Here is a 12,699-nt window from a genome sequence, read left to right as displayed (position 1 = left end):
GTGGCGAGCCAGAGAGACAGCCAGGTCACCTCTGAAGTACTCTTTCTTTTCAGAATATAGGTGGAGTGCATGAACAAAGGTCAGATCAAAAACGTCCTTATAAGCAAAGGAGAAATATATAACCTTAATGAAAAAATTAAATTTCTCAATCTTTGGAGAAGGTCAGTGAAGGTCAGCTGTTTTTGTCCTGCACATGTACAGTATACGGAGAGACTGTAATTAGTGAGTGTGGCTATTGTGGTCGGACAGGGGATTATGGCCGTTACATAATCTTCAGACTTTCCTCCAGCAACCTTTGAACTCCTGTGTAAACATTGAGACACTTGGCCGCTTAGCACACTGTGAACAGTCACTCTCAGATGTCACCCTTTTAACCTCAAGGTCAGAACTCTAATTTGAGTCCTTGTCCAGACTAACAATGTTATGATGGCTGCTTTTGAAGTGAATATAAATTTTGGGATGACTTGTTTACCTGACACATTCAAACTTTTCTCTCATCAATAAGCAGATACCTACATGTTTAACTTAAGTTTCTCAGCTGCAGGTCTGATCAGCCTTTAGTTTAAACCTGAGGGTGTTATGCTGCTATTACTGTCATCTTAGTGCTGCCAATGTGTTTCTTCTTTTGTCTGCCTATACGGTATGACGGTAGCTAGCGACACATAATCATTTGCTCATAGGATATCATTTGATGCCATATAAAGCACTTTCCAAACCGCTCCCAGCTTTAGATTTTGGTTATAAGAAGTAAAACAGTCTTGGGCCTAACATGATATACAGTATGTGCTCCATCTACTGGCCTCCTTTAGAAGGCACCGAAACTGTGTTGTTCAGCCTACAGTGACCTCTGCTGGTAGGAATTTGTAGGGATTGGATTTCACATTTTATTTGAAATGTTCTCAACTGCAACTACACTATTTGAATTTGAATTATGATACTGTTATTGAAATAGACTAAAATAACAAAAACGGTATTTCTTGTAGGACATGGGCTTAATAGATAGGCTACTGTTATAAATATATTAATATTATTATGAATATTACTTATTTTATTTATATTTCATTTGTCAATACTTATGCCCTCCGAGGCACAGAGAAGGCAGACAGTTAAATAGGCCTATATATCCACAGGTTTTATAACTTGAAAACTTTGTTTGTACCATAGATAGTAAATAGCCTCGTTTGAGATGTCGCCGTTTTGCTAAGACCTGCGCAATTATGACGCTCGGCTTGCTGAGCGCACAGCATTTTTGTTGTGCGCTCAGCAAGACGTGCGTCATAGTTGCGCAGGTCTGAGCAAGACGGCTCCAAGTCGAACGAGGCTGGTAGAAGGTTTGTACTGTAGATAAGAGGTAGTGAAATCAGTCTCAATATTAATGAATGCACAGAGAAGGATTCACACTTGCATTTTGTGATTTATATATAAATGACTCTCTTCTCACAAATACATTTCAATGCACACACAAATGGATACCGTCATATATAAATGTAAAATAAATCCATCTATAATAAAAAGTTTCACAAACACATTTCCGATCCACACACAAATGTGTCTTGTTTTAAATAAATGTAATATAAATCCATAAATATATCAATTTAAAAAAGATTTGCAATTTTCATCAAAAATGTGTTTGGATGTTGTTACATTTATATACAAACTGTTACATTTGAATTTACAAAAGGCTTTTAATTTGTGAACTTCCTTGCATTCATGTGTGAATTGGTCTGTATTTATGTGTGGATTTTTAAGACTCCCCTGACGTCGCTGGATTCACAAATGCGTTTTTTTCCACCATGGAGAAGAAAAGGAACAGAGGTATGATGAAGAATCTACTCATGCTAATGTAGTTAAAGATATCCTAAACTGCATAGAACTCTCTGTATATTCTATTTGATTGTTTCAGTTAATAAACAAGCACACTGCATTTATTCTTCTCATAAGGACTGTTTTCTTCAGTGTCATCATTGTAAATATATTAAATTTCTTCTTAAAGGTCACATATTATGCTAAATGCACTTTTTAAATGTGTTCTAACATATCCATGGGTCCACGGTGTGCCTATAAACTGCCAAAATATAAAAATAAATAACAATCTCTCCTTTTCTCACTCTCCCCCTTTCTGAAACCCCCACCCCTCCCCCCCAATATACTCCAGTCAGAATTCTCCTCGTTTCTGACCTCACAAACTGGAAAGCCAGAAGCTTCCACTGTGCAGCCCACACCCCTATTTCTTATTGGTCCACGGCCCCCATGGACATATAAAGAAATGGACACCGTATTGAAACATGGCGCCCATTCATTCCTATGAAGCTGCTCATTGGCGCAGAGAAGCAACAAGGAAGCTGCCATACTGCTTTCATGTGAGCCTGGCACACCCCTAAAGCATGACGCGCAGGGTACGTTTCATTCTCGAGCAGTGTAACGTTATAATATGTCCGTGCATTAAGCTAAGCGGGACGGGCACAGTTGCATTGTTTATCGACCATGGAAGTATAAATTACTAATCCCCGATGATTCTCTGTATGTAATCTTTAAATTACACCCCGTCGTTGTAAAGTAATATAGTGATACACGAAGATTCCTCCCGCCATCGGAGGCCGGGCCGGCCGAAGCAACGGTTGTTTCACTACGGCTCCTTTTAGCGGCTACACGCCTAACGGCTAAAACTGAAAATAAAACGGCTATAAAACGCTTTCGGTGGCGTTTTGAAAAGCGAAAACTTTCATCCTATTAGTACATGGTCTAAAGAAAAGCATGAGCCTTTGATTGATATCCATAAAAATTTAGCGGAGATACATTCTTGTTTGACGAAATTGTATTGGGAATGAATGGGGCTGAGCTCATGTGATCGCCATTTTGATTTACGGACCCGTCCCAGACAGTCTAATGCGTGTTATACCAGGCGTGGCCACCTGTCCATGCTGGCTGCTCGGAAAAGGCACAATCCTGGGGGCCTGACGGCCCCGACAGACAGAGGGCGAGGCCTATCTGGCTTCGCTTCCGGACAGGGGGCGGGAGGAGCTCAAAGATTGTATATTTACGAGGGGAGCTGCAGCTCTTTTTAAAAAATAGGCCATTGTGAGATTAGCTGAACATCAGCATAGTACAATAAATGATCTGAAAGTTTTTTTCAGCAAACAATTAAAGAAAAACTTATTAGGGACCACTAAGACCATATAATATGGTGTATAATAGTACCGAAAAGTGTATAATATGGGAGCTTTAAAAGCAGAAACAAGGTTTTTCTCAAAGACATCTTGAAGCTCAGCCCACTGTACCAGACCTCCAACTTGGAAGTCTTCAAGGTGTTGTCCAGGAGTGTCCACTGGTTGTCTCATTTTCATACTTTAATTGCAGATCAGGTACTTATGAATACATATGCTAATCTTATAGTGTATGTTCAATAAATGCCCAATAAAAGATTAACAAACAACATATTGTACTTGCAGGTGTTCCCGTGGAGTGCCAGGCGACGACAGTATTTGAAATTGTATGTTGCAGTTTGTAACATTGGTGTGCAGTAAATAATAAATGTATTATACCTCTCAAATCTCTTTATCTATATTCTGTGATGGCTTACCTTGGCTGAAGGAGCATAAACTAAGTTACTTTTACTATGAAAAACATTGTTGCTGTACCAGTGCATGTCCCTGTACAATAATACTTTCTCCAGGTCAGGAACGAGGTGCTTCAGGAGCCTCCAAGGTGCAGGACGCTTCATCAAGGCCTTGAACCAAATGTGTCTCAACCCTTATGCCTTAGAAGCTGCTCTACGTATATATAGGGCACATTATGGAACCCTGCCTTTGAGAGGGAAAGCAGCTTACTAGATAACTCAATATCCATCATTCTTCAATAATACTGTATCTACTATTTGAAAATGCTTCATCATTTATTACACTTCAATTATATTAAAATAAAAATAAAATAAATATTTAAAAATTCATAAATAGACATAAACACATTGTTTAATGAAAATATGTGAGGCTTTATTTAAAGAGTTTGAAGTCAGTAGTCAAAACACTTTGTCCTTTCTCGTCCAGTTCTTGATAACTGCAAAACAAAAGCACAGGGACAGAAAATAGGTAAACAAATAAAACTAAATACCTTCATATCCTTTAATCAATTTAAACAAACTATCTTAAATCTGCCAAACTCTACCTGTAACTGTTTTAATTAGGCTATATTGTACTTTCACCTATTTAATTTCATTTCAATTGCTGCCACTCTTCACCACTATGTAAATGTTTCAATTGTTTTTTTGCTTTTTGTTTTTTCTTCTCTTCACCTGTTGTTGTGTATTTGATGTATTTGCATTGAATATTGTGTATGCATTGTTTTTTTTCCTTGGAATTTGTTTGAACTCGACACCATTGAAAATGAGGGTCACCCCTCAATTGGTCTCTCGAGGATAAATAAAAGTTAAATGAAAATGAAAAATGAAAAATGAAGAATTTCTTCTTCTTCTTATAAGATTCAGGCAGTTAAGACGCTGTTTAGCGTATAACCGCCCTCTACAGGTTAGATATTGAACTAGATGTTTACAGTCCTGTGTTCATCATCTGTGTTTAGACCTCATGTTTTATAATTATGTTTTGAGGCGGAGGATCCCTCCGACGCTCTCTGTCCGGCTCATCATCGACAGCACTCAGCTGTCTGTCAGCTGGACGAGCTGCGGTGTGTGGAACAGCGATCTGTTCTGATCTCTCTCCACTATCAGACTCACATCACTCATTTCACTTAGTAACTCTAATGTTAGGTATTTATCTTCATCTCTTATCTATTGTAAGAGTTTTATGAATGACTGCACGTACAGTTGTCAGATCGCGGACCCCAAACAATGTCGTTGCCTAGCAACTTGCTCGAAAATATTTCATTTTCCTGGGAGGGTAGAATTGACCCAGTGCATTCATACCCAAAATCTTCCCGGAAGTTAGTACTCATCCGGGAATTTCTCGCATACCCAACCGTCACATAGCCTACTCAAATTGAAGTCAAAATGAGTATGAGTAGGACGTTAGTACGGCGTTCCGAACACAGCTTATTCAGGTTGACGGTGGGCGGTACTTCCATGGGAACTTCCCATAGGTCCATGGTACTTCCAGGTCCATGAGTAGGCTACTTCCTGTGTTATGAAGCTGCATATGTCCATGAGCTGCACTGAAATCGAAATGCGACTTTGGGAACGCATTTCTTGTTAGCTTTCGGTAATTTTTTAGCCCATGCCTAAGATACAGCGTCTGAACAGAGGCACAGCTCCAATGAGAAAGGTATAATTCAATCTTAAAAACAGTACAACGAACAACAGGACGACGATGCAGACCTTCACAGCGATACGATCGTTTGCTTTCCAGTATCCGAAAACTATTGCTCTGGTGACTGTCACAGGTAGTTAATGCACTCACACTCCATTTATGTTTATGTGATTGAATGTTGTGTTAGATGGGGAAAACAATTCTCACCTTGCTTTGATGTTATTAAAATGTTGTCTGACATTTTTTGTTTGTATCTTATGTAGTTGCTGCATAATAGCTCATAAGAAGGCTGGATAATAACTATTTACCCATAGTTAAAATTAAAAAAGGCTAAAGTGCTCTCATTGTATTCAACAGTGTGTCAATATGGTCACATGATGTTATTTCAACAGATAGAAAGGGGGATGAACAAGTCGACAGATGGTTCATGTAGGCCTATGTGAGTCCTGACATGTAAATAAATTGTAAAAAATAAAAGAAGCAGTCCTCATTATTACAATAACGACTGCAACCAAAAAATAAACTTTTCAATATATTTTTCAAAGACCTTAAGGGAGCGTATTTGAAAATGGAAGATCTAAATTGAAGGCATGCTTCAATCCAGAACGACAGAGAGCAGATGTTTGCTTTGTTCTTTTATTTTACAAATGACTGAATACTATCATCAAAGTGGTTGTAGTAGTTTGAATTATAAACCTGAATGATTTAAATGGCCGCACAGATATTTTGATACAAAATGAACAGGTGCAGTCCCTGTGAACAGTCCTCTACGCCAGGGGTGTCAAACTCATTTTCACAAAGGGCCGAATTACGACATGATAATCACACGAAGGGCCAGACATGTCGCTTACTGACATGCCTTCTTTTTAATCCAAAACTCAAACAACATATCTAGGTATATAACCTGCGTACATACGAGGCATAGGCTAGATTTTGTTTACATATTTTGGGGGACAAATTATATGTGGGGGGTATGGGTGTGCCCCCCCAGAAATGTTTGTGCGTCAAACACTTAATTTCCTGTATTCTGGTGGATTTTTCTGTTTTGGTTTTCTGTGCCTTTTCTGCGTCAATTTATTGTGGAAATGTCTTTATTTTTGTAAAGGAAAAGACAACATTCAGGTTCCTGGTGAAACAATTATAAAGGACTATAATGCAGTAAGGCTCTCAGGCATCCTGGATTGAGCCACAATATGTTTTCTCTTGGATTTTTCAAAACTTTCTGCACATTCAAAACATATCACGTTTTTTTATTTTATTTTTTTATAGGAATCATGACCCAGCACCAGTGTTAACTATTTATGTCACTTTACATTGGTAATGAAATGCAAAGCCACCAATGGAAACAAAAGGGGTGGGCTATCAGCGGGTATCTAACGTTAGTTAGTGAGCTATATTGTAACTTCAGGCAAAAGTTAGAAACCAGATAATGTTAGCATTCATCCTTAGACAGTTGACACAATCAATCATCATATTAGCATGCTATTTAGCCCCATAGATTGGCCTATTTACAGCCATTAGAAAACTGACATATTTTCTTCAATGCAAATTCATCAATTCATGGCTTAAAATCCTGAGCTGTGGAACTTTCAGCAGACATTCCTAGTGGTAAGCTATGCGAGTGTCCTAACGGTTGGGAGCGTGTGCGACGTGCCAATATGGCAACAGGCTCCACATGAGAAAAAAAAAAAAAAAAAATCATGATTTTTTTTTTTTTTTTTTTTTTCGCAGGCCAAATTGAATGGAATTGCCGAATTGGTTCGCGGGCCAGATTAAATATTGAAACGGGCCAGATTTGGCCCGCGGGCCAGAGTTTGACACCCCTGCTCTACGCTGTCTGTGAAGAAAAAGAGGTACTGTAGGTTTTCTGTACTGTAACTGAATGGACTTTTCTTACAGGAGTGGGACTGTTTAGTGTGAAGAAATGGATGGCAGGTGGAGTGTGTCGCAGCAAGGCCTCGTTGAATGGAAAGACAGTGTTGATCACTGGAGCCAACACTGGGATCGGAAAAGAAACCGCTGTGGACCTGGCCAAAAGAGGTTAGTGACTCGGCTGGGTTTTTCCTATTCTATTCTATTCTATTCTATTCAAATATCCACCTTTCTTTGACACGTGAACGTTCTTGCTGCTGTGCTGCAGGCGCAAGGGTCATTCTGGCCTGTAGAGACATGGACAGAGCTAATAAAGCTGCAGAGGATGTAAGAAAGAGTAGCGGAAATGATAACGTTGTCACCATGAAGTTGGACTTGGCATCTCTACAATCGGTACGACAGTTCGCCAAGGAGGTCCTGGCCAGTGAACAGAGGCTGGACATTCTCATCAATAATGCAGGTAGATGTGTAGATGTATGAATCACATCTGACCCCGGATGCTGCGATACATCATTTGTTGCAAACTTCCCCTAACACTTGTTGCTTTAGGTGTCATGAGCTGTCCAAAATGGCAGACCGAAGACGGCTTTGAAATGCAGTTTGGTACTAACCACCTGGGCCACTTCCTCCTAACAAACTGCCTGTTGGATCTCCTCAAGAGTTCGGCTCCGAGCCGTGTCGTCAGCGTCTCCAGTTTGGCTCATGAGAAAGGTGCGGCTTTTTTTTATTTTTCTGCTTCACTTCATATGATACAGATGTAATCCTTTTCACTTCTATTTACCGTAATATTGATCACTCACATAACAACAATATACTGCCTTAACTCTCAACAGGTCAAATCCACTTTGATGACATAAATCAGGACAAAGATTACCACCCTTGGAAAAGCTATAGACAAAGTAAACTAGCTAATGTCCTCTTTACAAGAGAGCTGGCTAAAAGGCTACAAGGTATTGATTTGTTCTATATCTCTCACAAGACTTTATGCAATATTTTACAAATATAAAACTACAGTATGTTTCATGTTGGGGAACCATTGTCATTCTATGTCTTCACCACACCTTATGTCTTTTTGTTTTGCAGGTACCGGAGTAACGACATACAGCCTCCACCCTGGGGTAATCCGGACTGAGCTCGGCCGACACTTCATGCCCACGATTCCCCTCTGGAAGAGAGTTGTGTTCGCACCCCTCAAGTACTTACTCAAGTCTCCAACAGAAGGCGCTCAGACCACCATCTACTGCGCTGTGCAGGAGAGCCTGCAGAACGAAAGCGGCTTGTACTACAGGTGAGTCATTAAAGGTGACACAGCCATGATTAATACAAAATATCTCAAATAATATTGTGATACAGTGTCAATGCACTGGCGTCAATATGTGTCAAGTTACCGTGGTGGCCGGTTTAATCTGCTTGGTCCAATGCACCATGTACAGTATGCTTATACTAGAAGATCATTACACTAGACTTAATAATAGTGTTTTGGCCAGTTGGGGGCAGCAGAAGAACCTACAAAAGAGCCACCTACACATTATTAGCTTTCATGATCAGTACCCACTATTTGTGCTGGTACAGTAGCGGCGTACTCTCTGCCTTTTCTGGTTATTCCAAGCACCGGTACCCTAACAGCACATCATAGTTTGGCTGGCTTGACCGGGTTTTCAAAGTTTTTGTTACAGAATCGCAGATCCAAAAAAATTCACAAACGGCACAGGACTGCCATGGCTCCAATTTGAAAACTAGTTTATAGCACAGGGAACCTTTTCAAGAGCAGGTAATAAACTAAAGGCCCTCATCAAACCAGTGGATATTGTGCTTTGGTAGTGCATATTCCCACACAAAATAACAATTATTCAAATTCCACAAACCAATGGCATGACAGGGAACCTGGGCTTTTGGGCCACATGTGGATCCCGGTGCTTTGCCCTGTCTGTAATCAAATAAACCTGTCTGAAACATGTCTTTACTTCCACCACTGCAAACATTATCTGAACTGTTTTGCTGTCCGGCAGTTCTGAATGACTGTTTGACTTTTGGTAAACTAATGTATTGTGCTTTTACGCACACATTAACATCTCTGCTCTTTATAAATCAAACAAACTTAAACTAGTTAGATATTCCTTCTATTGAACATCACTTTCACAGGATACTCTGAATTACCATCATTATCTTGGATGCGATATTAAACTATTACAGTATTGTATTGCATGTGGTTTCTGTTCTTATTCATCATTGTATCCTGAATGATAAATTATTCTTGTGACTAAAGCACACAGAACTGTGAGGTAGGATGGAGTCATGTGTTTTAAACATTGAATTCTGCACTGATTACAGTGACTGCGCCCCTAAAACAGCGGCCCCTCAGGGTCTGGACGATGAAGCTGCCAAGAAGCTGTGGGATCTGAGTGCCTCTATGGTTGGTCTGACATAATCGCAGTGACACTGACCATGGACAACCAAGTGGCCTGAGAAAGGGCGACTCCTCTCTCTAATGACCAGCTGAGCTCTCACTTCATGTAACTTATGAGTAAACTAACAGAAAACTAGCAAACAAATCACAAGTGAGGACATTTATTCAGAATAAACAACAAACTACTACAAAAATACTATGGGTTAAAGTGTTGAGTAGAAGCAGTGCTTCACAGGTAGGTTACATGGAAGCTGTGTGATCTTTAGTTTTGATTGCCATTAGCATGGAATTACATTTTTTAATTGACAAATATTCACCGATGTCTGTGTTGACTAAGGGTTTGAATGCCATTCAAAGTTAGTTGAATTCGTCATTGTAAGAATTATGTGTGCTTTGAAAGTTTTTTGTAACACATTATTATTTTCCCCTCCTCCTGGGCAATAAAGTGCTGTTATACATAGCCCGTCGTTTTACCTGTTTCTTAAGGCATGTTTTTTAATTCCCTCAAACCACGTGTATTCTTTAGTCTTAATTTTTGTTCCATGTGAGACCAACAATATTAGAATAAAACACATTTTGGTTACATCATGAATTGAAAATGCTCCTAATACATTACATGTATCTGTCCACTTTTTTTTTTTTTTTTAAGGTTTCTTTGTCTTGAAGGCACTTTGTACACATTTGCTACAAACAGTCAAATTTCATATTACTCAAAGCTACATCTCAGACAAGTGAATCACATTTTTCTTCACCAAAGAAAATCCATTAACGCTGCTACTTACATATGCACAAAGTGCACCCAAGTGGCCTGCAGGCTACAAATGGACCCTGTATGTTCCTTACACATTACATTATCATAAAAGAGAGCTAGTTCAGAGGAATAGGAAGGAATAGTACCATGTCTCAGCGTTTACATTCAAAACTGTAATACATATACAGCAGATTTTTGAAGTTAAAAAGACAATCCTTAAGGTTGGGTGTTACACAGAGGAAATCTAACTATATTGCTCAGTTTTAATATATATATATATATTTAATTATATAAATAATACATTATTCAACATCTAGATGGATGCGAGTCTACACAGCTAAACCTATGGATGTACTTCCTGACAATTTATGATGTTAACATATCTACTCCCACAATATGTGCTGCATAAACATCAACACTAACTGAGGAGCCACCTCTTCAAAATTCTGAAAGCTGTTTCATCTGCTCCACTTGCATAGAGTGCCTTCTCACAAGTTTCTTCTTGGACATGAGGCCGCCTCTCTTTGGTGTGTTTGGTGCTACCGGAGCTATAGATCTAAAACCTGTGGCCAGAGGTGAGGAGGGCTTGCTACTAGCCCCAATATCAGGAATAGGAGGGTTGGGGTTGACGTTGAGAGGGGGCAGGTGGCCAGGCCTGGTGTGTGAGATGTGGTCCAGCAGCAGTGTGCCTGAGCCTCTCCTCTCCAGGAGGCCGTGTGCACGCCTGTGTGCCGTGCTGGGAGAGGACGGGCTGACGCTGCTGTCTAGAGATTCTCTGGAGCTGGTCAGCATCGTTAGTGGGGAGGTGTTAAGTTTCCTTCGCTCCACTGGGATCTTAGGAGAGTCTAACATGACAGAGTCTGAATAGAGCTGTGAGTCTGAGTCATAGTGATCGTTTTCCAGACGTCTCCTCTGCATTGTGTCTCTGAGACTGCTGAGTCCACTGCTGCAGCTGCTGCCCTCCTGCTCTGTGGGCACGGTGCTGTGCCGGGCCAGCGGCTGGTGCTGGCCTAGAGATCTCTCGTACAACGTTTTGGACGTCGGGGGAACCGACGGTGAGGTTGTCATTTTGCAGGGTTGTTCCGCCACCACTGGGAATAAGCTGTCTTTACCATCCACACTGCTCTGTCGAGATAGAGCTGACCTCTTACTCAGAGAGAGTCCGTTCACCCCCGCAACAACATCCTCATCAGAGCTGGCTTTCTTACTCTCCTCGTGGGAGGTGGCGGCGGCTGCAGCCAGGACTGAGGGAGCAATCAGCCCCCAAGGCTCCGACTGCAGCCTCTTCAGCTGAGGCAAACGCGCACGTTTGGGGTTCGCGGGCCGGCGTGTCGGAGACGTGGGCCCGTTGGCGAGCATTGACGAAGAAGTAGAGGTTTTCAGTTTGGTCTGGAAACTGAAGACTATGTTTTGTTGCTCTTGGTCAGGTGCGGGAGATGCAGTGATGTCAACATCCGACGGAGAGGTGCAGTGTGTTGGGGATGACTTGTCCACAAGATCTGGTGATGGGGGGACATTTAAGTACTGTTTGGTAGTTTTAGTGCCGGAAGGTGACTTGTCCGTGGTGATTATAATGACCTCCTTGCCTTTAGCTTTGCATGCATCCAGGAGCAGTTTTAGTGTCTCCTTATTGTCTGCGTTGATGGCATAGACCAGGGCTGAGGCCCCGCTCCTGTCCTCTAGACTGGGATCAGCTCCGTTGCTCAGCAGGTGATCCACCACCTCGTGCCCAGCCTTGTGGATGCAGGCTTGCATCAGAGCTGTCCTACCCGCTTTGTCCTGCATGTTGGGGTCTGCCTGGTTGTCCAGCAGATATCTCACCAGTTTGGACTTGCTTACACTCTGCTGGTCATTGTGTGGGGACATGCAGGCCACCATGAGTGGCGTCTCTCCGCGATCATTGCTCTCGTTGATGTACGCACCTCCTTCCAACAGGAGCCTGGTGAGTCTTAAGCGTCTGAGCCATACCGCCTTCAGGAGGGAGTTCCCGTCTGTCCTCAGTTCCAGTATGTCTGCCATTTGCGAGCCCATCACAGATCTTCTCCTTGTTGAACTTACAGCTCACAGCCCTTTGAAGAAATCATTGAAGTAGTTCAGCTCACATTGTAACATCTTTACAAGACTCAATGTTTGTTCCTCTAAAGTTTGGCTTAATCCTCACCACCAGCAGGTGGCAGTCTGTTACTATTTAATGGTTATAAATATAACTTACTATAATAGATTTCTGATGAAGAAAATATATGCTTTATAAAATAAATCATACAGGTTATGCAAAAAAAAATTCCAATGGGTAAACTCTTCATGCCTATGCCTCAAAATCATGTCCATGCAGGAGCACCTGTTAGATTCTCAAAACCAACACTGACAGGTGATCAGGCAGTGACATTTGCATTTTAAAATCGAAGTTGATCTTA

General features: G+C 41.1%; 2 protein-coding genes across 2 annotated transcripts; one reads left to right on the top strand and one right to left on the bottom strand.

Annotated features, from left to right (window-relative positions):
- Nucleotides 1-5,140: 5,140 nt before the first annotated feature.
- Nucleotides 5,141-10,065, top strand: LOC307250251 (retinol dehydrogenase 13-like). Its single transcript, XM_080027280.1, has 7 exons — nt 5,141-5,388; nt 7,155-7,295; nt 7,396-7,587; nt 7,677-7,838; nt 7,961-8,077; nt 8,211-8,415; nt 9,459-10,065. The coding sequence occupies exons 1-7, from the start codon at nt 5,316-5,318 to the stop codon at nt 9,553-9,555; spliced, it is 987 nt and encodes a 328-aa protein (XP_079883406.1). The 5' UTR covers nt 5,141-5,315; the 3' UTR covers nt 9,556-10,065.
- Nucleotides 10,066-10,668: 603 nt separating this feature from the next.
- Nucleotides 10,669-12,304, bottom strand: ankrd34c (ankyrin repeat domain 34C; the record flags this gene model as incomplete). The annotated part of the gene is given in 2 exon segments (XM_080027651.1): nt 10,669-10,731; nt 10,733-12,304. Coding segments are annotated over 2 exon segments (1,635 nt in total).
- Between the last annotated feature and the right edge of the window lie 395 nt (nt 12,305-12,699).

This window comes from Ammodytes marinus (assembly GCF_949987685.1).
Source record: "Ammodytes marinus genome assembly, chromosome: 5".
Classification (NCBI taxonomy): Eukaryota; Metazoa; Chordata; class Actinopteri; order Uranoscopiformes; family Ammodytidae; genus Ammodytes; species Ammodytes marinus.
Note: the sequence above shows the minus strand (reverse complement) of the source record. Positions and strands in the feature narration are given on the sequence as shown.

What these genes read in the sequence shown, in the direction of transcription:
- LOC307250251 (XM_080027280.1), top strand. Translation starts at nt 5,316, where the DNA reads ATGCAGACCTTCACAGCGATACGATCGTTTGCTTTCCAGTATCCGAAA. An exon ending in TGTGGACCTGGCCAAAAGAG is followed by an intron (nt 7,296 to 7,395) that starts GTTAGTGACTCG and finishes GCTGTGCTGCAG; the next exon opens with GCGCAAGGGTCATTCTGGCC. An exon ending in GCTGGCTAAAAGGCTACAAG is followed by an intron (nt 8,078 to 8,210) that starts GTATTGATTTGT and finishes TTTGTTTTGCAG; the next exon opens with GTACCGGAGTAACGACATAC.